Here is a 27,503-nt window from a genome sequence, read left to right as displayed (position 1 = left end):
CACACCTGAGCTTGTGCTCACCCAGGCCAGGCGGGAGCAGCTCTGCCAGGACCCCTGCTGGGTGGCCCCAGAAGCCAGCAGATGGACAAGCAGGGCCCCGTCCAGCGGGAGGCTGTGTTCAGGCGCCTCTGCCTGAGGAAAACGTCCCTGCTTCCCCGCGCAGGGAGAAGGTCACCGGGACCTTGTCACCCAGGGTCGGGAGCCTCCTGTGGACACAGGGCCCTGGCTGCCGTCCCCAAGGGAAAACGAGCTGCACCCAGAGGCAGCCCTCCGCCCTCTCTGCCCCCGATGACCCTCGCCGTGGAAGAGCAGGTGGGGTTAACACTTGCTTTCAGGATGGGAGTTCACTTCATCTCTGCAGCTCCCACCCAGGTGGGTAGGTGGCTGAGGCTCTGCAGCCCTGGGAGATGCAGCACCTTCCAGGGTCCAGCGCAGATCCCAGGGCAGGCCCCTCCGTGCCCCATCTGCCCCCCATCCGCACGGTGCCTCAGGGGAGTCCCGAGAGCTGTGCCTTCAAGGTCGCCCTGGGGGGAAGCCACCCAGCCTGGCCAGACGGTTCCCAGGACTGCTCGAAGGCCGGGCCTGGGGCGTGGGGCCCTTGGTACCTGGGAGAGGGGGGCTGCGGGCACCCCAAGCCAAGGACACTAAACCCACAGCTACCCCATCCAGGTGCTCGGGCACCTGGGCCCACCCAGGGAGGGGCCACCTTAAGGGAGGCAGCCCAGGTGGACGCCGCGTGCACAGCAGGTTCTGTTATAGGAGATGAACTTGAGGTCCAGTCACCAAGTGTTTTATACCAGGCAGCAAACCCTGCCCCTTCCCCTGCGGGGACAAGTCCAAGCTGGGTGCGCAACAGACCTCCTTGGAGAGACGGTGCAGGACAAAAGGCAGGTAGCGTCTTGCTCATAAGATGTGCAGAGACCCAGAGTCCCGTGGAGAGCAGTCTCCCAGCAGGAAGTTGGGACATGGCTTCCCGACTTGGCGGACCCAGCAGGCCTCCCAGGAGGGGTGTCCTGCCCTCGGTGTCCCGGCTGGCGACCCTTCCAGGCCTCTGCCTTGCTGTCCTTCAGCTCCTTGGCCTCAGTGGAGCCCCAGCCTCTCTCGAGGGTCCCCTCACTCAGCCTCAGTGGACCAGGGCAGGCAGCCCAGAGGCTGGACCACCCGCCTGGTCTGATCGCCCTGTCTGGCCTCGCCACTCCACCTCTAAATGGTGTTGAGTCCAGAATGGGGACAGGGGTGTCCCTTCTCCCGTGTGTCACACGCCACTTGCCGTGCTGGTACACCAGCTCCCCGAAAATCAAAGCCCCGGGTATAGTGTTTGCCCAGTTCCACGGCGTGAATTCACTGAACTTGGCGTCAGGGAGACGTGTACACGTCAGCTCCCGTGAGCCTGGGGGAGCCCCCTCCTCCTCCCCCATCCTCTTCTCCTTCCTGCAGCCCCCTGGGCTGGGAGAGGGGGCTCTCGCATTTCTCAGGACGGACTCTCCTCCGCAGGGCAGCACGCCCTTCCCCACCCCCAGCGTCTCCTAGAAGTGCCCTTGCTGTGCTCAATGAGACCTAAGAGACTGCAGGGAATTTTCAAGCCACAGCCCGGATTGCAAGTGTACTGTCTTCGCTGCAAATCCTACTTCGAGTACCTAAACCCAAACACTAACCTTTTGTGTGTCTCCTGTACCAGGCTAATCGCCTCGCAGCCCAGGAAGACGTGTGCCTTGGGCCATCCAATAGCACCTACTGAGTGGGACAAGGTACAGACACGCTGTAGGTGCCTTTTATTATTATAGCAGTTAATGTTCACGACAACCTTATACCATCGTCTCCCCATTTCACAGGTGACGGTCCCCGGGGCAGGTGGGTCACATGACAAGCATTCACGTCCGGAGCCCACGCTCTCAGCCGCTGCGTGTACAGGGCTTCTCACCCAAGGGGCCATACCTGGGGAGGCAGAACGCGCTCATTTTCCCCCAAACGATCACCCGGTTACCCTGGGAATCCAGAACCTCCTTGTAGCGGCTCTTGACACCTGGGCCAGGTCCCCTCAGCTCACTTCCAACCTCAGAGCAGCAGGGGGACAGTCCCCGAGCTCACGGCCAGCGTTCCATCTCCACCGCTGTCCCGCCTGGGACTTCCTCTGACCTGCTCAGCCTGGGGTGGGGCAGCCCGAAAGGGTGGAGGCTTAATGTCCCGGGGTGGGGGGGCAGCCCTCGGCCGGGGGTGGGTGTGGGGGGAGGGGACCCGGCTTATCCATCCTCAGGGGACCGTGGCGAGGGGCCCCTCAGAGGGGCTCCGGGGATGGAAACCCCACCCTGCAGAGACAGCTCAGTAACCACACTCCACTGGCTTTTCCTCCTCCATGTCCCCACCTTGCTTGCTCCTGCGTTCTGGGGTCCCTTCCCAAGGTCGCCCCAGGCACTGAAGTCCTTGCACAGATGCTGCTTTCGGGTCTTGGAAGAGTCGTGGGGTTGCCACTCAGTGGTGTCATGAACAGCCTGGCTTCGCTGGTGGAACATGGGAGGTGAGGGGAGGCCTGCACACCTCCCTCTGCTGCCTCTGGAGCCGACTGTGGCCTCAGGGCAGGCGGGGAGAGCCGGAAAGTTCTCCAGGCCACCCTGGCTCCTGCAGCAAGATGGCAGCGGGTGCTGACCGTCAGGCCCCAGGTCCAATCCTAGGTGAGGCGACAGACGCCCCCGAGGACGGCCCGCGCACCTCGCCAGGCCTCTCTAGTTGAGATCAGGACCCTGATGGGGGGAATAGTGCCTGAGGTGCGGGGTCCTTAGGCCTGAGTTCACCTGAGGGTCTCGTACCCCCGAGTTGTATCCCGCTTGTTTGTGGGAAAGAGGCTTCCCTTGTCAGGGGTCCCTAAGAATACATCTGAGGCGGATGCCTTCGCCAAAGGCTGCTTGTTGGATGCGTTTCCTGTGGACGCTGTAACGAAGGACCACAACCGGAGGGGGCGCTTCAGACAGCAGAAATCTCTTCCCAGAGTCTGGAGGCCAGAACCCACGACCAGGGTGTGGGCAGGGCGGGTTGCTTCTCCAGGCAGCGGGGAGGATCCCTGCCAGCCTCTGCCCTAGACTCCGCTGCTTTCCTGGCCATCCTCGGGCTCCTTGGCTTGTAGACGCCTCTCTGCCTCTGTCTCCACAAGGTGTCTCCCTGTCTCACTGTGTCCTCTTTGTAAATAAGGACACTAGGGGTTGGATCTAAGGCCCACCCTGAACCCATAGGACTTCATCTAAACCCACATCTTAACTGCATCTTCAAGGACCCTATATCCAATATCACACTCACAGGTACCAGAAAGGAGGACTTAACACATCTCCCGGGGGACACGATCCCCCCCCCCCCCCCCGCCACGCTCTTCAGACTCTTCCCCACCCCCCACTGCCTCCCTCACTGCATCCAGACCGACAGCCGGGACCGAGTCGCAACAGCCTGAGCGGGCGTATATATGGAGAACCTGTGGCCCGCGGCTCACACGTGCTTGGCCGTGTGGGAGCCGCTCTGGAAGGTGTTGGATTGGGGGGCGGGGGTGGACGTAAGGCTGGACAGGGGACAGTTTATTGATGTGGGAGCTCACCTGTGACTAGGGGTGGACCGTCTGAGACAGGTGGCACCAGCCCTCATACAGCGTGGGTCACTGCACCAAGAGGTGACCTTAGCGAGCAGAAGGCCGGCGAGGGATGGTGCGGGGCAGGGGGAGGAGGCCTCTTATCATGGCCCCAGGCTGGCCACAGCTGTGGCACCGACTGTGGCTCGTTCCACTAAACGTCCTTGTCATTTGTTGCTGTGACAGCTGCCACCTTGAAGGACCAGTGCCACCCTGAGCAGGCGTGAGCGCCGCGGGGTGACTGCTGGCAGCTGTCCCCGGTGTAAGGTGCAGCGTCTCCAGTGCCCTCCAGAGCGTCAGGCAGGGGTGGGAGTTGGTGGTAAAGCTCCAGACCCTTCTTCTTCAAAAGGACAATTTGGGGGACTTCCCTGGTGGTCCAGTGGCTAAGACTCCACACCCCCAATGCAGGGCGCCTGGATTCGATCCCTGGTCAGGGAACTAGATCCCACATGCTGCAACTAAGAGTCCGCATGCAGCAACTAAAGGTCCCGCGTGCCACAACTGAGAGCCGGCTCAGACAAATAAATAAATAAATTTTTTAAAGAAAGGACTATTCGGGGCCCACTCCCCAGGGCTCTGCAGGGGTCCCCAGTGGAATGGGACTTGGTGGCCCATTGTGGACTTTCCCTCCCTCCTCCGTGCTCCCCACACCCTGCTCCTGCATCTGGGGTGTCACCCTCCGTACTGGGTTAAACGGTGTCCCCCCCAATTCATGTCCACCCAGAACCTCAGAATGTGACCTTATTTGGAAATAGGGTCTTTGCAGCTATAATTAGTTAAGGTGAAGTCACCCTGGATTACGGAGCCCCAAATCCGATGACAGGTACCTTTATGAGAAGAGGAGGGACACACAGAGAGAAGCCACGTGATGACAGAGGCAGAGATGGGGTGATGCATCCATCAAGCCGAGGGGCGCCCGGAATTGCCAACAGTGCCAGGAACTGGGGAGAGGCCAGGGGCAGGCTTGCCGTCAGAGCCTCCAGGAGCCCAGCCTTCCCACACTGCATCTTGGACTCCTGGCCTCCAGAACTGTAAGAGCATGAGTTTTTCTTTTTCTTTTCTTTTTTGGCCGTGCTGTGTGGCTTGTGGGATCTTAGTTCCCCAACCAGGGATCAAACCCGGGCCACAGCAGTGAAAGTGCAGAGTCCTAACCACTGGACCGCCAGGGAATTCCCTGAATCTCTGTTGCTTTAAGCCTCCCAGTCTGTGGCACTTTGCTACGGCCACTCCAGGAAACTAATTTCCCCCCAAATAAACTCCCTCTACCAGGTCCTTGTCCCGAGCTCTGCTTTTGGGGGAACCCAAACGGCGACCCCAGGTGTGGGCTGCGCACAGTTAGGCTTGTGCCTCACTGGAAGGGGGAGGGGTCCGTGCTGGTCTTCCCCCTGCTACAGCGGACGGAAGGGACCTGGGGCCCTGTCCCCTCCAGCCTCGGGGAAGAAGCTGTCCCAGGCTCAGGGGAGCATTTAGGAGTCTACGTGGGCAGCACACGCAGCCCGGCCTCCACGGGAGAACACAGACAAGGAAGCTGCCAGCCGCCAAAGACCCTCCCTGCTGGGATGAGGCGCACGCAGAGCCCAGGCCACCGCCCCACCCGGCCACCTGGCCCAGGTGCCCCGGCTCAGGAAGCGCTGCCACCCCTGCCCAAGCCAGCTCCTCTCAGCTGCAAACCTTGATCCGCCCTGGCCTTCAATCTGCTCGTGCCATCAGCACCGGAACAGAACTCGCATTTAAAGAGCGTCAGCCCTTCCCGCCCCTCTTCCTGGCCCTGGAAACATGCGGGCAGAAATAGCAGCTGCCGGCTAGAGGGAGTGACTGCCGCTTGCAGAACCGAGCGAAGGCTCCTGCCCGGGCGGGCCTCGCTGCGTGGGTGCCCAAGGCGGCCACAAAGCCCAGCTTGAAATAGCTCCCTGTGGGTACCGTGCGGCAGAAGGAGGGCAGCCTGCGAGCCATGAAGAAGGCGGGGGGAGGCGGGCCCTGGGGTGGGCAGGGTCCTGGCAGCGGACCCAGGTGAGCACAGCAGTTCCGGGAACCTTGAACCCACCCGCGCATCCGCCAGAGGCCCCAGTGGAAGGCAGGCCTTAGGGCAGGACCCCGGGTGCCAGGCGCGGGGGGTGCTGTGGGTGGTCTCGGGCCCAGCCCAGTAGCCTCAGGACGCTGTCGGGGCCTGGACGTCCCATCCCCGGGCCACTCTCCATGTTCCAGGAGGAGGGAGCAGGGACGCTGCTGGAGACACACAGGCCAGAGGGCGCCCATCTGGGAAGGGGAGAAAGAGGCGTCACTGGCCTCTTGTCAGAGCTGGCCAGGCATGGCCTGGGGCCCTGGCCGACCCAGAGCCAGGCTCTGCGCCTCTCGGCCACCTGCGTCCTGCTGCTCCCACGTCACTCACTCTGGGGCCCGGAGGCCCCGCTCCCTGGGCGGTCCTGCCCCCTGGGATGAGCCTGCCCAGCCCTGCAGCCTAGTCCTTTAGAGCAGGGGCCCAAGGAGCAGCCTGACGCGAGGAGGCGTCCTCAGGAGGTAAGGGGCCTTAGAGCTCGAGGTGTGAGCCCTGGGTGGGAGGCAGGCCTCGGACACGGCTGCTCCCGTGGGGGGCCGCTGGGCCCTGCAGCCCTGGCTGGACCAGCTGGCCTCAGGGGTCACTCTGCCAGCTAAGCCCTGCAGTGGGTGAGCAGCCCCCGCGCCCGCTCCCGTGGCCTGGGGACAGAGCACACCCTGGGCAGGTGGCCCAGCAGGGCACACTTTCTGATTCCCACAACGTCACCGTCACACGCCCCTCGAGGTGGTTCGCGGGGGCACCTCAGGGCCAGCGGGGTCGTGGCCTGGCTGATCACAGCAGGGCACTGGGCCTGGCATTCCCGACCCAGCTCGGCTGCACAGCCGCCCCTCTAGTCGCCTCTGTCCCCTCTGAGTGCGAGGACCTGCCCTGCTCTGGTGCAGGGGTGACCCAGGCCCCTTGCTGAGAGCTGCGACCCTGTCACCCTGTGCCGTCACCCTGTGCCACCACCCTGTGGTGGCAGCAGATGTGGGAGGGGGCTGGGTGTTCATGGGGACTTGGTGGTCTCTGTTCTCCCATCACCACGTACAGAAGGCACTGAGGTGGCACCCCTGGCCATGCACCCAAGGGACTGGGGGTGAGTGACTCTTCCAGCCCCCGTGCCTCCCCCCAGCCCCTCTGTCCTCAAGTCTCGGTCCCCAAGTCCCTCTGTCCTGAGCCCATCGAGCTAGTGGGAGGAGAGCCTTCCAGGCTCCAGTAGAGGAGGCCACAGTGAATTTAAGCAGCGGCCAAAGGCTCCGTTTTATTTCATGCTGGGACCAAAGGCCTTCCCGCTTTCTCACCGAGAAGGTGCGCACCTTCCATGCCCGGCCTCCTCCCCCTCCGTGGTCCAAACCCACAGAGCTAAGTCCCAGAATCAGGATCCTTTCCCGAGTCAGACGCAAAGCTCCCTGGGGCCCGGTGCCTGCCTGGCTCCCAGGTCAGGAGGCTGGGCTGCTGGGCCGTCTTCTGCAGACCAGGGGTCCGGGTGAGGGTGGGGACAGAGCCTGGGGGTGCTGAGCGAGGCTGAGGGCTTCCTCTCCTTTTATGTGGCCCGTGGTCCTCCCCCCTGTGAAACACGCAGAGCCCCCCGGGGGTCCTTCCCCCAGGAGGTCCCGGGCATGGGACCCGCGAAGCCGGCCTCACATGGCGTACGCGGCCCAGTAGATGACGTTGACGGCGGCGAAGGCCGCGGGGAACACGGCACGGGCGTAGATGTCAATGGTGTCCGCGTCGATGGGCTTGAAAAGCGCACGGAGGCCCCCCGGGGCCCCCTGTTTCTTCGTCTCCTCTGTCTCCACCTCCACCGACCTGTAGGAACCCATGAGGTTCCCGGGCGCGCGGCACTGCCGGCGGGACGCGGCCAGCTCCTGGGTGACGCCCGCGGCCGAAAGGGAGAAGAGCACGATGGCATTCTTCACGTCCATCTGTGTGGGGAGGGGGAGGGGCAGGCTGAGTGGCTGGCGAGCGAGGGGCAGGACCCCCAGCCCAGGCCAGCGGCTCTATTGGTAGAGCAGGTGGCAGAGGGTCCCAGGCTGAGCACAGGAAAAAGTGCCCCCTGCCCCGCCGGCAATGCTGACCCTTGCTGGTGCTGGGCGGGGGCGCTGTCCTTCGTCCTGAACGTGAGCACCCCACCCCACCCCCAGCCTCACCTCGACCCTCCGCTCCTTGACCTTGACCTTGGCCTTTTGCTTCTTCCGGTAGTCGGCGTTGAAGTGGGCGAAGGCGTACTCCACCAGGGCGGCAAACACAAAGACATAGCAGATCCAGAAGTACACGTCCAGCGCCTTGATGGCCGACGCCCGCGGCAGCGAGGAGCGGGCGCTGACCATCAGCGTGGTCATGGTCAGCACCGTGGTGATGCCTGTGGGGACAGCTGGTGTCACTACTGGAGCCCACCCGGCTGCAGCTCAGGCTCCTGTCACCAGGCCCGGCCCGGCTGGCCACTGCCCCAGGACAGTGGGCCCGAGGGACTGCAAGGCAAGGCCTGTGCTCGGGACAAGTGGGGTGAGGGCCCTGCTCCCAGACTCCCTGCTTCCACCAGCTCCCGCGGGGGAGAGGCCAGGGCCCCGTACCTAGAGACACCCTGGCGGGCACTGCGGCCTGGCTAATCCAGAAGGAGACCCAGGACATGGCGACCAGGAGGATGGAGGGCATGTAGGACTGGATGATGTAGACGCCCCGGTTCCTCCGGAGGTGGACGTGCAGGCTGAGCCGGGGGAACTGGCCGGCTGCCGGAGACCCCCGTTAGCACCAGGCCCACCACCCAGGGCAGTGCTCGGGGAGAGGGGCGCTGAGCGGGAACTGGGGCCACTGCCGGCCTCCAAAGAGAGGAAGACCCTTGTGCCCACCTCCCCCCACAGCCTGATGGGTCAGGAGAGGGGCCGGCCCTGCGGCAGGGCCACCAGAGGAGGGAGAGGAGAAAGATTCCGGCCTTGCTGCTGGCCCGTGGGCCCCTCCCAGAGCGCAGTGCACCCCTCTCCTGCCCTGCTTGTGCACAGCCCAGCTCGAGGAAAGAGCCAGCCTGGGCTCGCTGGCTCCGATGACCGGGCAGCAGGGGCGGGAGGGGCCGGGAGACAACACAGGCTTGGCCCTGGAGCCCCCCGGCACCCCTCAAACCCCGGGAAGCAATGAAGAAGCGAGGAGTAAGGCGGAGGAAACCTGATCCGGGCCCGCACTAGGGCTCGTCCCGAGCGGCTCAGCCAGGCACAGGCTGCGCCGACCAGCGGTTTTCCAGTTGCAGCCTCCGGGGGCCCTCGGGGCTGGCTAGTGGCTCTGCAGAAAGCGCTAGAAAGCCACCAGCGGGGCTCACAGGGAAGAGGCCGCGAGAGGCCGCGTTACCCGATTTGAAGTTCATCAGCTCCGTGGTGAAGCGGTAGCTGGTGATGGTGAACTGGGCCAGCTGCAGCCGGTCCAGCCCGTGGATCTGCCCCTGGTTCTCGGACCAGTAGTAGACGATGTCCTCGGACGAGTAGCCGTCTGCAGGAGAGCCCACATGGGCCGCAGAGCCTGGCGCCCCCTCCCCAGCCCCTGGCAGCCCTCGCAGGACTGCCCTGCCTGTGCTGGGAGCCCGATACACAGAGGCAGGGAGCAAGGAGGCCTGGGCCCGCGCCTGGCACCTCGGAAAGGTGGGCAAGGCCAGAGGAGCTGGCCAAAGGGCAGGTCGCCCTTGCCAGGGTGACCCACAGGGGCCGCCATGCTGGCCCAGTGACACAGGCACGTGTCTTGTCTGGGCTCCAGGGCCGGCTGTCCTGGGCAGGGCGCTGACCCGCAGCAGGAGGGCCTTCCGGCCCCCTCTCTTCCTTCTCTTCCTTCTGTTTCCGCCCCGCCCCCGCCCCGCCGCCCCGCACTCACAGCTCTCCAGGTGCAGCATGCACTCCTGCTCGTCCATGGGGTACTTGGCCAGGTCCATGTCGCAGGCCACCGTGGAGGTGATTCTGCCCAGACAACACACCGGTGGGTCCCCAGGATGAGGCCAGCCCCCGGCAGCCGGCGTCTCTCTGGCCCAACATGGCCGAGACGCTCCTGCACCGGCCAGCATGGCCTCCTCACGGGGCGGCAGCAGGCTGCCTTTGGTCTTGCCGGCAAGCTGCTGGCATTTGGGTGGAAACTGGAAACTGTGGCCACGTTACAGATATCTGTGAGTCTTCAGGGATCAAGAACCGGATTTCATTCACTTTCCTCGTCCTTCAGAACAGCTGGCTGGCTAAGCCGGCGGCCAAGAAGGCGGGTCCAGCCTGAGCCCCCTGGTCTGCCCCTGGGGACGGCCTCTAGGCGTCCCCACTGACCATGCAGCCTGGGAAAAGGCTGGTGTTGCCGAGTGTGCTGGTTTTCCAAGAGAATTTAGATTCTTATGTAAATCTCCTGATCTTTAAAGTGTTGGCAATTAAGTCCACTTTTAAAAGGCATGTGTCAGAAAACACACATTCAAACCAATACACGTACACGTGTGTTCACAGCAGCACAGCTCACACAGTCAAATGTGGAACCAGCACAGCTGTCCATCCGTGGAGGAGCGGATACACAAAACTGGCGTATCCATGCAATGGAATGTCACTCTGCCATCAAAAGGCAGGAAATTCTGATAAATGTCACAGCATGGATGAATCTCGAAAACCCTATGCTAAGTGAAAACAAGGAGACTCAAAGGGTCACGTAGCGTATGATTACTTCTGTGTGAAACGTGCTGAGTAGGCAAATCCACGAAGCTAGAAAGCCGCTTGGCAGTTTGCAGAGCTGGAGAGGGGAGATGGGGAGGGACTGCTAACGGGCACGGGGTCTCCTTTCGGGCGAAATACATTGCAGGTGGGTAGAGGTGATGTTTGCACAACATGGGGAGTGTGCTAAGTATCACGGAATTGTTCACTTTTAATGCTTGATTTGATGTTATGTGAACTTCACCTCAATTTAAAAAGACAAGGGCACGCGTTAGCCAAATAGCGGCCTCTGCTGGCTTCCGGCCAGCAGCCTCGGCTTCCTGCGCAGCTGCTGGTTGCCGGGGGATATAAATACCGCCACCCCCCACGCCCATCCCCCCAGCTCCCAGCGGTGCGCTCCGTGGGGGGGGCGGGCAGCCGGCTGGGCTCACCGGATGCTGTAGAGAATCACCCCGTCGGGCTGCAGCCGGATGAGCTTGTTCTCCACCGTCACATCGTGGAACCAGGCGGACTTGGCGTTCACGATGAAGGTGTCAGGGAGCCACAGCTTGTCCACGAAGCGGCTGTCCAGGCCCAGAGTCTCGTTGGTGTGGTTGTAGGACAGCCTGCTGTCGCGCCAGCTCTGATGCAGAAACACCGTCATGGTGTACTCCTGCGGGGGTGGGGGGACGCAGAGGCCCGGCCGTCAGCCCCTCCGCTCGCTCCTGGGGCACGCGGCCGGGGGCGGGGCGGAGGCCGGTGGGACCTACCATGTTCGCCTCAGAGATGTGGTCGATGCTGGCCACCTCGATGGCGAGTGCCACGTTCACAGGGGGGCCTGCGAGGAAGGAGCCAGGCCCGAGGCACGTGGGGCTGAGGCCAGGGCCCGGCACCCCCGGCCGCTCAGCCAGGCCAGCGAGTGCCCCAGAAGGCGGGACAGGGAACAGCCAGGGGCTTTGCAGGGAAGGCCAGCCTGCGGCCTGAGCAGATCCACCTTCCTAGCCGTTTCCCTGGGGGCTGGTGCAGGAGCTCGGGCACGCCCCTCAGGGGAGCGGGCCTCTGCGCCAGCCCAGAGCCAAGCAGGGCTCACACCCACACTGGACCCAGGGTCTGCCCGAGCCCGACGGCCACTCTCACCTCCGATGCCAGGCCGGAAGTTGCGGGCGTAGCCCTCTATCAAGCCGTCCAGGTTGGGGAGCCAGGATATTTCCAGGTTGGAGCCGACATAGTCGCCAATGTCATTCATTGCCCTGGAAACGCAAGGCCCTCTGGTCACAGGCAGGGTGCCAGGGACAGAGCCTGTCCTGGGCACCTAGGCCAGGGGTGGACAGGGGGAGGCCCTGCGGGCTGGACCTGACCAGTCCCAGGAACTCACGCCGGACACAGGGAGCCCCCGGGAGGTGCAGAGCCCAGGACTCCTGGGCGTCTTCCACTGGCCTCTATGCTCAGCTTACATCCCACTCACTCGGCCCTGAGGGAGGCCACCCAGGTCAGGCAGAGGCCCCCGGCTCCCTCCATAACCACCCAGCATCCCCACCCCTGGGGTCCCCCAATGAGAGCACATGGCCTCCCTTTCAGCTTCTGAGGGCAATGTGTCCTGTAGGAGGTGACTTGGGAGAAAAGACGTGTGACCAGGAGGCTGAAGGCTGGGGAGAGGGAGACAGAGGGTGAGGTCCCAAACCCGGGACCCAGGTCCAGGCCGAGGGCCCGTGGGGAGGCTGCAGGCCGGCCTCCTGCTCTCTGTCCCTTCCCAGGCAGTCTCCAGATCTCCCCAAATTGCCACGTGCCTCGGGGGCTTAGCCTGACCCCAGAGCAGCTGGGGGCCATGCGCCCTGGTTTCAGATTAACCTCACTGACGGCCTGTGCTGGTTGTGTTTGTCCCTGGTGGGGCTGCACGGGGACCCAACGACACAGGCGTCTCGTGGCCCGCACACACCGACTGCTGGAAGCCCCCCAGTGGCTCTGCCCATCCCCCTTCTTCTGCTCGCCCTCTGGGAAACAGCACCCCCAAATTCATGTCCACCCAGAACCCCAGAATGGAACCTTATTGGGAGACAGGGGCTTTGCAGATGTAATTAGTTAAGATGAAATGCTAGACTAGGGTGGGCCCTAAATCCATGACTGGTGTCCTTAGAAGAAAAGGAAATGGGCACACGGGGAGAAGCCACGTGACCACGCAGGCAGGGATCGGAGTGACGCGGCCACAAGCCGAGGGACACCAGGGACCCTGGCAGCACCAGAGGCTGCAGAGAGGCATGGACCCTCCCGACACCTTGGCCTCCAGAATTACGAGAGAATAAATCCCCCCTGTTTCAAGCCCCCCAGCTTGTGGTCGCTTGTTACAGCAGCCCTGGGAACCTCACACACCCTTGCTCCTCCAGGCCACGGCAGGTGGGGGGGGGGGCGGGCAAGATTTCTCCTAAACCTGACAGCAGGGAACAAGGAGGGACTTTCAGGAGGAAGCCTCTTGTTTTCCTCTGAATCACTGCTGTCCCCAGTGGGCAGAGAAGGCCTCCAGGGCACCTGGGGCCCGAGCCCATCCAGAGCCTGCAGGGGAGCCGATGCGCCAGGGTGTGGGTGCAGAGCAGCCGGGAGCTCTGAGGCCATTCCTTCCTCTCCCCAGAGTCCGGCGTGGCCGCGTGCCCAGGCGCCCCACTCTGGGCCGTTTTGGCCACCGTGACGAGACCGCTGACCCCTCTGGGCTCCCGCGGTGCTGCCGCTGGCCACCCCACCCCTCCCCTCCGGACGTGGGACCGGCTACCGCTGAGCCTGTCGGCGCAGCCTGTGCCCCGCCCCCCCACCCCCCCCCACTTGGGCCACCGCAGACCGCGTCCCCCGCCGCCATGGCCCCAGCCTCCTGCCTGCCTCCAGCTGCTACTGCCCCCGACTCCTGCACTCCAGCCTCGCCCTCTTAGACGCCCGCTTGACCCTCCAGACCCTCTGCCATCTGTCCCACCTCTTGCTGCAGCGCTCACTCTGCCCCCCATGTCCCCGCGCTGATCCCCCCCTCCCCTGAACCCCCCTCCCTCCCCTGGCCCTGCCCCGGGCCCCCTCCCCCCCCCCGGCCCTGCCCCGGGCCCCCTCCCCCCCCCCCCCCCCCCCCCCCCCCCGGCCCTGCCCCGGGCCCTGAAGGAAGCTGCCCTGATCACGCATTTATTCGGCCACGCCTCCATCTGGCTAGTGCAACCCTTGGTGCTGCCCTGTTCCAGAGATGTGACCGAGCCGGGCCAGGACAGCCGCGGCCAGAGGTCAGCGTCTGCAAGGGGTGGCAAAGCGAGAGGCTTTGAGCATGAAGACGGTCACAGGAAGGGGAGGTCAGGAGCCCTCTGGCTGGGGAGAAAGGGACAGCCTCCCCGAGAAAGTGACATCACAGCCCAAAGAGAGACAAAGTGAGTCTGGGCCGAGGCAAGAGGCAGGAGGCAGCCGAGGGCTCCACGCGGTGGGGTCTGGGAGGGGCCCACAGGGCGGTGGCAGGCATGGGGCAGAGGGTGTGGAGGGGGGACCGTGGGGCTCCTCCGGGGTCAAGGGGAAACCGGCACTCCGAACAAGGAGCTGCTCGATTAATTAGATTAAACCTGGATGCCTGTGAGGGAGGGGCATGGGAAGTGTCCTGAGGGAATGGGGGGATAAACTGGGGGCCATCGTGGAGGTTGGGGGGATGATGGGCTGGACGGGGCCTGGTCCAGACGAGGGAGGGTCAGTGAAGGGAGGGGCCGGGAGCAAGTTCTGCTGCTGAGTTGGTGGAGCTCGGCACCCAGCTGGACTGGCCCCGGGACGCCGTCCTCTCAGGGGCTTCAAGAAGGCCTCGGGCCGCCGGGGCTTGGGAAACGCCGGCAAGGGCACCTGGGCCCCTCGTCTGTTCCACATACTGGCCCATGAGGAAGGCTGAACGTGACCCAGGAAGTCCTCAGCTCGTGAGGCCTGCGAAACCCGCGCTCCCCGCGGGCCCACGGGGTCCCTCCAGGTGAAGGCTGGGTAGAGCGTGTAGACAGGGCAGGTGCTTTGGTAACAAAGTCAAAGAAGGAATTAAATGCAGCCCTGGCCCCACGTAACGCACAATTAGAAACGCAAACGGAGCTCACCCTGAAGGTCAGACACACAGGGACTGGAATGAGGCTTTACTTTCGGACCGGCCCAGCCGCTGGCCTGCTTGGAGCCAGGCCGTCAGGAGACACCACCCTTCCCGGCCTTGGGCTGGTGGCACAGGTGAGCACACCTGTCCTGGGCCAGGGCCTCACACACGCTCAGGGGCACAGACGCAAGGGCAAGGGCAGCGCCCACCATGAAGCTCGCCTGAAAGTGTCAGGACACCGGTGGGTTCTCAGCTCTGCCGTCTCCAGGGGTGAGAAGGGAACAGCCTCCTGCAGTGCCACATCTCACCTGGGACAAGGTGGCCGCTTCTGCAGCTGCGAAGGGATGCGGGGGCTGGAGGCGGGGCCATATGGTGCTCTGGGTCCTGGAGGGCCCTACCCTCCGCCACTGGTTCAGGTAGAGTCAGTGGGGCAGGCGGGGTACCTGGTCCATGGGGGGCTCTGCATGGGGTCAGAATGTTGGGACTCTGACCCGCGTTCCGGGAGGGAGCGTCTAACTCCTCTGATGGCCCTGGAAGCCGGCGGTGGTCTAGGGTTGGGGTTTCACTAGAGGAACAGCAGCTCAGGGACACACCAGGCTCAAGCTCGTGGGGCAAAGCAGGTGCCGTCAGGCCCCCCTGAGAGAAGCACCACCCCTGTCACTTGCCTGTGCCCCTGGGGATGGGAAGGGAAGGTGGGTGTAGCTGAGCGAGGCAGCAGGCACCAGCCCCAGGAGCCTCCCGCCCCCGCCCCGGGCCCTGCGCGCACGGAGCCCACGGATCCCTGACAGCTCTGCTTTTAGAGCGGCCGCTGCAGCGCCGGCACCTCAGTTACCAAGGCGAACACCACGACGATCGTGCTCACGGGAGGTGAGGGCGCGGCAGGAGCCGCGGGCACAGCTTCTCCCGGGAGACGGGGGTGCCGGCAGCCCCGGAAGGCCACCCACTCGGGAGGCAGCCGGCGAGCTCGGGCGGCCGCTGCGTGAGCGGATGTTCAGGCTCGGGGAAGCGTGGCCGTGCCCCGACCCACAAACGCTGCACGGCCCACTCCCTTCTCATCCCGCCAGCAGCCCCGGGACCTGGGCTGAGGGGCGGCAACAAAGAGGCCCTTCCGTTCGCCCCGATGTCCCCTCACACCGCCCCGGGGTGGGCACGAGGGAAGGGAAGCCGCTGTCGCCCTGGTATCGGAGCGGAGGGACGCAGAGCAGATGGGAAAAGAGGCCCCGAAGGCCCCCAAAGCCCAGAGGCGCTCGTCCCAACCGGGGCCTCGGCCTTCCTACACAGGCAGACAGGCTCGCCCCTCGCCCAACAACCCAGGAGCCAGATGGGGCAGGAGTTCAAAACACTGCAGATGTTAGAAAGGCCATATAACGCACTCATGGACTTGGGGAGGGGTGTGTCTGGAGAATTTTCCAGCAGGAAATGTATAAATATGCCTCATGAGTAGCGTGGATACAGACAAAACAAGCAAGGCAGGCTTTGCCGCCAACTGAGTGTTGGTGTCAAACTTGGACAAACACTTGGGGCTCAGAGCAACTTGGATTTCAGAACTGCGGCGCGCAGCTGTGGGCCTGAGCCGGCGGCTGACCCCCGGCCCCCAGCACATCCCTCCACAGCCACACCTCAACGCTTCGCCCTTTCTGGGACCATGAAGCAGGAAGAGGAGAGAGGAGAACAGCCCATTGGGCTTGATACAGGACAAGGCCCCGGGACAGGGGCCACACGGGCACCGCCTGTGACTGTGGCATGACAGCCAGGTCTACAACCAAAGCCAGACTCTGCCCTCCACCACCAGCAAGTAAGCTCCGACCACACACACAGAGCCGCGTTACGTATTGTCCAGGTGACTACAGCCAAAACACAGGCCAGTGTTCAACGATTTCTGGCTTTTAAAGTCTTCGACCTCAGTTGGTTGACCACAAAGTCTGGAATGCTGGGGGGAAGGGGCAGGGAGAGATGTTTTTGCTCTGTTTTTTCCTGCAGCCCTGGCACCAAGATGATCTTCTAAAAGGCCCCTCACAACTCCTATGGCTGGTAACCAGACTCAGTGGTCAGGATGCTGGGCAGCCCGGGGCCCACCTCAAGTCCAGTCTGCAGAGACGTGAAAAGCGAGCTGGGACCATGCTGGCCCCTGGGAGCCAGAGCGAGGGAGCCTCGGCACAGGCACCTTTCTTCTTAGCCTCTGCCTTCGCGGGGGAAGACAGGGCACCTCATCCCCTCTCCTGACAGTTAAAAAGAAATCCGGAGTCTGTCCCCTGCCAGGGGCACCTGGCTCCCCCACTCGCATACCCTGCAGTCGGATGGCATTAGAAATGGTCCCAGAAGGGAGGTCCACAGCCACACCTGCCATGAGGACGCGCCTTCGTGTCCACCCCAGACTGCTAAAGGCAACGGAAGCTGGTGCCCGAGGGAGGGGAGCAGCCTCCTCTCCCGTGTTCTCCGGACCCCTCCTTTCTTCCTAACTGAAGCTGGGGCCCTGCTGAGAGCTCAGACCGCGCCTGGAAGGGCACCAGCCAGCCAGGGATCGGCCAAGTGCCGGCTGGGGCGAGGAACCCGAGCTCAGCAGGCGAGCCCGGGCACCGGGGCAAACTGCGAGCGGCTCTGACGCCCTCGACCGGCCCTGCGGCGCGGGTTCAGCACCGGGACGGCGGACAGCACCGGGGCGGCGGGGCTGCCAGAACCTAGAACATCGCCGCTGCCCGCGCCCAAGGGCATCTCCGCGGCGAGTTCGGAGGGGAGGGCCCGCGGGGGAGACGGGGTGGGGGAGTCATGGGGGGATGGGGGACAGACACGGTGGGAGCCTGTGGGTGCGGGAAGACGCGGGCCCCTGAAGAGCATGGGTTCGCACGGGGCTCCATCCCGGCAGCCGGGGCTTGGCCGGCGCGGGACTCCCCACCGAGGGCGGCCCGGCGCAGCGCGGACCCGGCGCTCGCTCACCTGGTGCCGCGGTGCTGCTGCGCGCAGAGCAGCAGAAGCGGGGGCAGCAGCCAGGCCAGCGCGTCCATGGCTTCGGCCGGCTGAGCGCTGGGCCGGGGGCGGCGCCGGGGTCCGGCCGGTCGCGGGAGCTCGAGAAGTTGCTTAGCCGGCGGCCGCGGCGGCGGCGGCACAAGAGGGCGGGAGCGGGAGGGCGCGCGGCGCGGGCGCGAGGGCGGACGGAGCGGCGAGCCCGGAGCCGCCCCGCCCCGCGCCGCGCGGCACGGCCCCCTCCCGCCCTCCCCCTCCAGCTCCGGCCGCCCCGCCTGCAGCTCCCCTCCCGCCTCCGCCACACCCCCGCGCCCCCGGCCGGGGGTCCGGCACTCCCCGTCCCAGCGCCGCTGCCCTTGCCAGCCGTAAAGGGTCCCTCCGCGCGTCTATCCGGGAGGCGACTCAGGCGCAGGACCCGCGTGGACGCGGCCTCTCGCTGCCGGCCAGGCGCCTGCGGACCGACGGGCGCGCCAGAACCTCGTCCCTGGGGCGGAGTCTGCGATGGGCTATTTGTGGGGGTCACGGGTCCTCGGGAGCTGGTTCGGGGGGAGGAGGGTGCCAGCGCCCCAGAAGCCTTCAGCTTCTACCGGGCGAGACCCCCCCCCCCAGCACCGGCAGCTCCTTCCAAGACCCTGGCGCTTGCGCCTCGCCCACCCTCCGTCGGGTGGGCGGTGAGAGCAGGCGTGGTCGCTTCGCTGCCCGCAGGTCTGTGGTCAAACCCCGCTCTGGTCGCGGGGCGCAGTGACTTCTCTGCCTGGCGGGTCAGGCTCCATCACACCTGCCCGCAGGCCGACGGCTGGGCTCTGACGAGACGACACCCCTACCTCACCCCACCGCCACCCCCAGCGAACCACCAAGAAAGCCAAGGTCTCCGTATTCTCTACTGTGACTCCTCTGAACATAAAACTCTACACAGTTTCCCCAAAAAAGCTGACCACAAACTCTTCTCGTTTGGTCTCATTCATTCACTTCTGGACTCGGTACCAGTTCACGACCGAAAACGAACGTCTCATGAAAACACTTAAAAATGGGCAAACTGGTCCTGGAGTGGGTTGAGTCCTGTGCGTGACTGTTGACACTGGCCAGAGCAGGTGCGGGGCAGGCGATGGGGAGTGTAGAAAGAGCTTTGCTGGGGCTTCCCTGGTGGCGCAGTGGTTAAGAATCCACCTGCCAGTGCGGGGGACACGGGGTCGAGTCCTGGTCCGGGAAGATCCCACATGCCGCGGAGCAACTAGGCCCGCGAGCCACAACTACTGAGCCCATGTGCCACAACTACTGAAGCCTGTGTACCTAGAGCCCGTGCTCCGCAACAAGAGAAGCCCCCGCTCGCCACAACTAGAGAGAAAGCCCGCGCGCAGCAACAAAGACCCAACGCAGCCATAAATAAATAAACAAATAGGGCTTCCCTGGTGGCGCAGTGGTTGAGAGTCCGCCTGCCAATGCAGGGGACACGGGTTCGTGCCCCGGTCCGGGAAGATCCCACATGCCGGAGCGGCTGGGCCCATGAGCCATGGCCGCTGAGCCTGCGCGTCCGGAGCCTGTGCTCTGCAATGGGAGAGGCCACAACAGTGAGAGGCCCGCATACCGCAAAATAAATAAATAAATAAATAAATAAATATACTAAAAAAAAGAAAAGAAAAGAAAGAAAGGGCTTTGCTGCTGGGAATTTCTAGCCCAATCCTGAGGGCCACAGATCAAGGGGGCTGGGTCTCAGCCTTCTTTCCTAGAGCCAGCAATGAGCTCTAAGACAGTCAGGCAGGTCCCAGCAAAAATGCCCCCCTGGAGGGTCCCCTGGCCCCTCGGGTGCGTCCTCTGGGTACGTGGAAGCACTGTCCTGCTGTGTGTGTGAGCGTGTGCTCTGGGCGTGTCTCCGGACACATTCCCATTTGTCCTCCTGCGCAGGCTTGATGGGAGGTTGAGGAGTTAACCCACAAGAAAGTGCGGAGAGTGGGGCCTGGCACGGCGTGAGGGCCCGGAGCCTCACGAGGGTTGTGTTCATTATTCTTCTGCTAGATTAGGATCTAGTCTGTCTGCTTCTCTAGAGCAGCCCTCGTGTCTAACAGCCTCTGGTGTACGATAGATGCTTAATAAATGCAGGGAAATTAGGCTCAGAGCCACCAAAAGCCGGCACAGCTGGTGTGGTCAGACCCCGAAGCGCTCGGGAGCACGCACAGCGCTCGCTCTCCTGTGTTTCAGGCCCAAGCTCTGGTCTCTGTGCTGGTCCAGGCTCCAGCGCTTTCTCTGGGTTCACTGTCACACTCTTTTCTTGGATCTGAGAAGATCCAGGTGCTGATAGCCTCTGAGAAATACTGCCGACCTTGAATCACTTGATTCAGTTGGTTCAGGGTGAACCAGATTATTGCCATTTTCCACACCCTCGTCTGCTATCTGAGGCCCAGCATTAGTACTGAGCTTCGCTGGAGGACTCCCATACAGGCCTCTCAGCCGCAGCCCTGGGCGCTGCGTACCATCGAATCACCTTTCCTTCCTCGAGCCCTGGAGAGAAGCACGTTTCAAAGCCAGGACAGAGAAAGAGGTAAGGAAGCGACCTGCACGCCCGGGGGACCCGTGATACCGCCCATCCTTCACAGCTCCCTCTAGGATGCCCGGCTGTTCACTGACCTCAAATCAAAATGCTTAATTTCTTCCCCAGAGTCTGCAAGCTTTATTTTAGTTCTGTTTTGTTGCTAGTTGGCTTCAGTTTGGATCTCAAGAATGGGCATTTTCCTTTTTCCTTCCTCGAGTGTTTTGAGAATTAGCTTGTCGCACTCCCGAGCCTCGGTCGCATTCCCCTGATGTGTCACTAGTCGGTCTCGGGGCCCTCATCTTCCGCTCCACCCAGACAAGCTCCAGCCGTCCCAGGATGGGGAGAAGCCTATGGGGGGCAGCCCCACCGAAGGTCCACTTCTCCCCTCCCTTTGATAACTCAGGAAATGCCCCCAGAGTCAGAGCTCTGGTACCAGTCCCTGTCTTGCTCCTAACTGGCCGTGTGGCCTCAGGGAAGTAATTTCTCCTGACTTTGTTTTATGCATTTGCCAGAGGAGAAGCTGAGGAGTGATGGGTTTCCTGGGTACCGGAAGTCCCCAAGGCTGAAGCCCATTACAGAGGATCTCATGGGCTGTCTTCACTGAAGACAACAGTCTAACTTGTAGGTGCTCAGGTCCCCCCCTTCTGTGGAAAACAGTGTAGGTGATTCCCCATCTTTATTCCACACCTGTGATTTTTTTGGGGGGAAGGCAGAACCCCACCCTCCAAGTGTGACTTTGCTGAAACTTTCCAAATCAATCAGATGAAGGGCCTCTGTCCATTTCAGGTGAGGTCTGTGCTCTTCACCCAGATACAGACAGCCCCACCCCGCTGGCCTGGCACTGAGAGCACGGGCCAGGGGACCTGGCGCTAGAGCCCGGGTACAGGGATGAACAGGAAGCCCGAAATTCCACCCCGGGGCGTTTGGTCCCTGGAGGTCTACTTAACTCGTCCACTCGCTCCCCTTCCTCTTATTTCACGGGTAACACGGCTTCTCCGGCGGACGATCCATGCAGAGCCCTCTGGTTACGGGCTCAGGGCAGCGGCTGCTGTACCTTCCTCCTGTTTAGTGCAGGAAGGCGTTATGCTCTCCCCACGTGGCACTGAGCAGGGCCATCGCACATTTAGCCCTGGAAGGTACAGACACTCTACTTCTGTGGTTGTCCCCCGGAGTCACCACCTCAACACTTCCCTGGGTAACAACGCCCTAGGCAGAACCTAGGGAGCTGCAAGGTGTGGTTGGTGCGTGTACTGGACTCTTGAGATCATCAGCCTGCTGTCTTTTCTGCCTGTTTCCTTTGGGTAATGCTTTGCCGCATGCTCACGACATAGGGGAAGGGACGGCACCGAGTCCAAAGCTTGGGCAGAGAGCTGGCCTGAATCCATTGCAGCAGGAGGACGGGCCCCAGGAGGTACAGGTGAGTCACAGGGACTCGGGAGGGGAAACTGCACCAGCTAATTTTAAAATCCCTGCTTCATATACTTGTGAGGTTGTTTTATTATTTCCTGGGAAAATGCACCAAACAGAGAAAATGGCAGCGACACAGAAAAATCTTCTTTAGCTTATTAGAGTGTAATTATTAATCCCATGATTTCCAGATGGAATCCATTCATTTGGAGAAGCAGAGGCAACTTAGCAGAAAGGGTCACATGCAAAATCCCTGCAGCGGGCCGAGATCAACTGTCTGCTCAAACAAAGGATGCGCTGGAAATGGGGCTGCGTCTCGAGGCTGGTTTTGGTAATCAAGGCCCTGAGAACCAATAAACACCCGAACTTGGCCACTTAGAGAATTTTTTCTCCATGAGGTAGATAGACGTCCAAGTACAATTGCTCACGTGTAATGAGGAGAAGACAGAATTCTATTCTCGTATTTTATGTTTTTTAAAGCGACAATTTGAATTCTTTCATGTGACGGAAAATGCTACACGCAGATGAACATACCTAACAAAGGGCTGCCTGTCAAGTGAAAAAGACTCTCCTTTAGGTGCCAGCATGACTGAATTGACTGACGTGAAAGTCCTGAAGGGGCTGCTGGCACAGGGTCCCCATGGTGGTCGGGCGGCCCTGCTCCCACGGCTCCCCAAGACTCTCTCTGGTCTGATGAGCTGATCCTCTGGGCAGGATGCTGGAGTAGTAAAAGCAGGAGATTTGCTGTAATCTTTTTCACGTTCGATATTTGGATACTTTGATTAAACTTCCTTAAGAAAGGCCCCGACACAGGTCAATATTCGTTTAACAAATATGTATGGAATTATTCATCCTACTCTGTGCCAAGTACTGGTCCAGACGTTGGGCGTGAATAAGATATAAAAGGTTCCCATCCCCAGTGGCCTCAACTTCTGGGAGGAAGATCCTGGACAATCAGTGGGTAAACAAACAAAAGAGACCATTTCAAGTGTAACCTCAGCAAGACAACAATCATGGGGAATACCTATGGGGACGGGCACTGTACACAGGGTGGGCGGGAAGACCTTTGTGAGGGGCAACATCTGAGCTGAGGTTTGGATTCCATTCTATCCCTTCTGGAGGAAAAGCCAGCCCCACCAAGAGCCAGGTAAGTGTTCAGGGCAGAGAACGGAATGTGCAAAGGCCCTGAGGCAGGAGTGAACTGGCCAGTCCAGACAGGAGCAAGGCCAGGCCCGAGTGGCCGTGAGGGAGGGAGGGAGGGCAGCAGAGTGAGGCAGGCAGAAGCCAGGTCACGTGTGGTCCAGTAGGTGCGGACTGATGTCTGTGTTCAGCTTATTTTTAATTAATTAATTGGCTGTGTTGGGTCGTCGTTGCTGCACACAGGCTTTCTCTAGCTGCGGCGAGTGGGGCTACTGTTCTTCGCGGTGCGCAGGCTTCTCGTCGCGGTGGCTTCTCTTGTTGCGGAGCACGGGCTCTAGGTGCGCGGGCTTCAGTAGTTGCAGCATGTGGGCTCAGTAGTTGTGGCGCACAGGTTTAGTTGCTCCACGGCATGTGGGATCTTGCTGGACCAGGGCTCGAACCCATGTCCCCGGCTTTGGCAGGTGGACTCTTAACCACTGCGCCACCAGGGAAGCCACCAGCTTATTTTTAATGAGCTTTATAGAAATACAGTTTACATACAATGAAATTCACTAATTTAACTATACAATTCGATGGCTCTGATATACATGGAGCGTCGTATAACCACCACTGAAATCACGACATTGCCCATTTGCTCCACCTTAAAAGTTCCCTCCTGCCCCTTTGCAGTCCCCCGAGGAGGTGACTGCACCCCAGCCCTGGGCCCAGGTGACCACAGGTGTCTGCTTCCTAGCCCTACAGTTTTGCCTTTTCTGGAGTCTCACAGGGTGATGCTGGTGCAGACGCCTTCTCACTTCCCATCCAGTGACCCCTGCCCCCTGCCGCAGCCCCCTAGCCGCACGTGCTCTGCCCCTCGAGACTTGCTCCAACTCGTTCAGGTCAACAAGGTTTGGGTTAGTTTTCTTTCTTTCCTTCCTTTATTTTCAAGTTCCTCTGTCTTTGGTTTGTCACAGGAAGCTGGGTGGCGTTTCTCCGCTGCTCTGTAGGGAAAGTGTGTCTTTCTCTGGGGGTTTGAAGAGCGTTTCTCTGTTTCTCATTTGCATCCATTTGATTAGTTTGAGTCTTGGTGTAAATTGTCTTGTATTTATTCTGCTTGAGCATCTAGGGTCTGTGGGCTTAGAGTTTTCATCAAATTTAGAAGATTTGCAGCCGCTTTCACGTGCGTTTCAGCCTCCTCTGGCTCCTCAAGGCATTAAACCCCACATCCCAAGAGAAAGGCCCTCGTAGCCTCTCCCTGTCACAGGCTCGGGTTTGGCCCCGTTGCTCAGCCACCCCTCCCCATGGCCGGGTCGAGGTGCTCACTCGTGCAAGTCCTTGGCATTTAGCCCCTTCCTCTCCTCCCAGGCTCACGTGTACCCGATGAGGCTGCAACTTACCCCTAGTCACCAGCCTGGCAGCCAGGGGAGGCGTGGGACAGAGGCTGAGCAGGGCCCTGATGCCTTGCTGGGGAGACCTCCAGGGTGTCCTTCCAGATGCGGGGAGTGCTGGCTCCCCTTAGGGAGACGTGAGCCACCTTTGCCGCCTCTGAAGTTTCAGAGCAGCCTGGGAAGCCAAAAACCCTGGGGCCTCCACCCAGATATCCCGCCCTATGTGTCAAGATTGCCCACCTGCCCTTGGTCCCAGAACCTGCCCTTGGCCCCCGGACCCGCCCTTGAACCCAGGACCCTGCCCTTGGCCCGTGGACCTGCCCTTGGTCCCAGGACCTGATCTTGGCACAGCGAAGCTACCTTGGCTTGGACTCCAACACCTCTGAATCTCAGCATCTCTAGTCTGTCCTCGTCCTGCTTCCATCACCTCCTTTTCTCCAGAGAAGGAGGTAAGAGCCTCTTGATAAACTACCAAGCAGCTCTGGCCTTCACTCTTAGTTTTTTGGGTTTTTTTTTTCTTTTTCATTATTTTTAATTTGAGAAGTTCTTTTCTGTCAAATAATACAATTATGTGTTATGATCATCACGGTTTAGATACTGTTTTGCTTTCAATTTGCAATTTTTTATTGAGGTATGACTGACATACGTACATATTTCAGGTGTACGACATAATGATTCCGTGTTTGTGTATACAGCAGACCCTTGAACAACGTGGGGCTCGGAAACCCCGGGTTAACTTACAGCTGCCCCACCTCAGCCGCGGCTCCACGGATCCTGCAGTACTGGAGTGCAGGTATTTACTGAAAAAAATCCATGCATGAGTGGGCCAAACGCTTCAAACCCACGTTGCTCAAGGGTCGCCTGTATTGCAGAATCATCACCACAATAACCTAGGTAACCACCATCACAGCATAGTTATGGGAATTTTTTTCTTCTGATGAGAACTTCGAAGACCTACTCTCTTAGCAGCTTTCACATATGCAACACGGTGTTATTAACTATAGTCGCCGTGCTGTGCATCACATCCGCACGATTTATTTCTCTTATAACTAGACGTCTGTACCTTTTGATTCTTTCATGCGTTTCCCCCAGCCCCCGCCCCCGCCCCTGGAAGCCACCCATCTGTTCTCCGTATCTATGAGTTTGGATGTTTTGTTTGCTTCCTTCTTTGTCTTTTGGGTTTTGTTGTTGTTGTTTGTTTGCTTTTTGTTTTGTTTTTGGGTTTTTTATTGTTGGTGGTGGTGGGTTTTTCTGCTTTTTGGGGTTTTTTTTAGCTACCACCCGTGAGATTATACACTATTTGTCTTTCTCTGTCTGACTTATTTCACTTAGCATAATGCCCTCAAGGCTCCTCCAGGTTGTCGCAGATGGCAAGATTTCACTTTAAACAATTTTTTTTACTATTTTTTAATTTATTTTTATAATTTATTTATTTTAATTTATTTGTTTTTTGCTGAGTTGGGTCTTCGTTGCTGCACGCGGGCTTTCTCTAGTTGCAGCGAGTGGGAGTTACTCTCCATTGTGATGCGCGGGCTTCTCATTGCGGTGGCTTCTCTTGTTGCGGAGCACGGGCTCTAGGCACGTGGGCTCAGTAGTTGTGGCTCGCGGGCTCTAGAGCGCAGGCTCAGTAGTTGTGGCGCACGGGCTTAGTTGCTCTGCAGCATGTGGGATCTTCCCAGACCAGGGCCCGAACCCATGTCCCCTGCATTGGCAGGCAGATTCTTAACCACTGCGCCACCAGGGAAGCCCCCCATCACATCTTCTTTATCCATTCATCCACTGATGGACACTTAGGTTGGTTCCATGTCTTAGCTCTTGTGAATAATGCTGCAGTGAACATGGGGGTGCAGATGTCTTTTTGGGTTAGTGTTTTCATTTTCTTTGGGTAAATACCCAGAAGTGGAATTGCTGGATCACATGGTAGTTCTATTTTTAATCTTTTGAGGAAACTCCATGTTGTTTTCCACAGCAGCTGTTTCAATTTACATTCCCACCAACAGTGCACGAGGGTTCCCTATTCTCCACATCTTCAGTAGCACTTGTTATTTCTTGTCTTTTGGAGACCAGTCATTCTAACAGGTGTGATTTGCATTTCCGTGATTATTATCGATGTGGAGCAGCTTTTCATGTGCCTATTGTGTGTCTTCTTTGGAAAAGCGTCTATTCAGATCCTCTGCCCTTTTTTTGTTGTTGTTGCGGTACGCGGGCCCCTCACTGCTGTGGCCTCTCCCGTTGCGGAGCACAGGCTCCGGACGCGCAGGCTCAGCGGCCATGGCTCACGGGCCCAGCTGCTCCGTGGCACGTGGGATCCTCCCGGACCGGGGCACGAACCCATGTCCCCTGCATCGGCAGGCGGACTCTCAGCCACTGAGCCACCAGGGTAGCCCCCCATTTTTTAATTGGATTGTCTGGGGTTCTTTTTACTACTGAGTTGTATGAGTTCTTTATATATTTTGGGTTATTAACCCCTTATCAAATGTATGATTTACAAATATTTTTTCCTGTTCCACAGGCTGCCTTTCCTTTTGTTGACAGTTTCCTTTGCTGTGCAGAAGCTTTTTAGTTTGATGTAGCCCCTTTGTTTAATTTTGCTTTTGTTGCCTTTGCTTTTGGTGTGAACACACTTAGTTTCAATTGCTGGTTAAGCGTCTCCAGCTTTTCCTACCCCGTCAACGCAACGCAGTAACAGCCAGATCATTGTACTGTTGCCCGCCACAAACACACACTCTCCTCAATCATTGTACCAGCCACCTTCTCCCAATTTGTTATTGGTGGAAGTTTACCAGCAGACTGCCACCTTGTTCCGGGCATCCACATGTTACCCAGGATGGGCTCCTCCTTGCCAGCTGGACAGTGAGTGATCAGGTTACAAATCCCCATCATGCCATCTGCTTTCTGAGACCATTCCTGGTGCCAGCTGTGTCCGTCTGGGTCCTCCCGTAAGCAGACCGTGAGAGGGAATTAGGAATGCAAAAGATTTATTGGAGGCTCATGCCTATGAAAGATCAAGGGGAGGAAGTGGGATTGGGCCGAGAAGGCCTTCATTCCGCAATCCTGATCTGACACCTGTGGATGGAAAGAGGGGGAAAGCAAGACTGAGCAGGAGAACTGAACTCTAATGTAAACCTGACAAGGTTTTGGCCAGCGCAGAGGGGGTATGGAAGGGCTCTGGAGCAGAGGCTGTGCGTTAGAGAGTCTCATGCCGGGGGAGGTGGTCGGGCCCAGATGCCAGCCAGAGAGAGAGTGGGATCTGCTCAAACCCCGTCCAACTACAGCACTGCAACTGGAGGTGGGTCGCCAGCTGCCACTCTTCACAGCTACATGCACCTCCCTTCTGGAAGGGAGATCACAGGGGGCTCCCCCATGGCTGCTAGGAAGTTGTCAGAATAGTAACTTAGTATCCTAGCATCCTCCAAAGATGACCGATGAGGACTCTATGTTTAGAATGAGCTCATGGATATTAGCGTATTTGATGTGCTTCAATCCTTTGTAAACAGTTTCTTTTCTTTTCTTTTTTGGCCTTGGATTGCTGCGGGATCTCCCCTACACTTGGATACTCAAAATTGTCCCTACTTTGACCGGCGGGAGCCCTGCAAGTTGGCTAATGAATCCTCCGACACAGCACTAGGATCGTTGATAATTTCCTCACTTTCTGTCGGTAAAGATGCTCCAGGATCGTCTTGGACGTTTTCTGCCTCAGATCTGGAATCAGCCGTTTTTTTCTAGGAAGCTCCGTTTTCTTTCTTCGTGGGA

The 27,503-nt window shown here is 60.1% G+C and overlaps 1 protein-coding gene across 1 annotated transcript; it reads right to left on the bottom strand.

Moving 5' to 3' along the window:
* Positions 1-7,219: 7,219 nt before the first annotated feature.
* On the bottom strand, positions 7,220-17,350 carry GABRD (gamma-aminobutyric acid type A receptor subunit delta; the record flags this gene model as incomplete). The annotated part of the gene is made up of 9 exons (XM_079922326.1): positions 7,220-7,567; positions 7,793-8,004; positions 8,216-8,371; positions 8,982-9,119; positions 9,495-9,577; positions 10,729-10,949; positions 11,047-11,114; positions 11,414-11,526; positions 17,283-17,350. 9 exons carry the CDS (start codon positions 17,348-17,350, stop codon positions 7,283-7,285), a joined length of 1,344 nt encoding a protein of 447 aa, XP_079778452.1. The 3' UTR covers positions 7,220-7,282.
* Between the last annotated feature and the right edge of the window lie 10,153 nt (positions 17,351-27,503).

The sequence above is a fragment of the Stenella coeruleoalba genome, assembly GCF_951394435.1.
Source record: "Stenella coeruleoalba genome assembly, chromosome: 1".
Classification (NCBI taxonomy): domain Eukaryota; kingdom Metazoa; phylum Chordata; class Mammalia; order Artiodactyla; family Delphinidae; genus Stenella; species Stenella coeruleoalba.
This window is presented reverse-complemented; position numbering and strand designations above follow the sequence as displayed.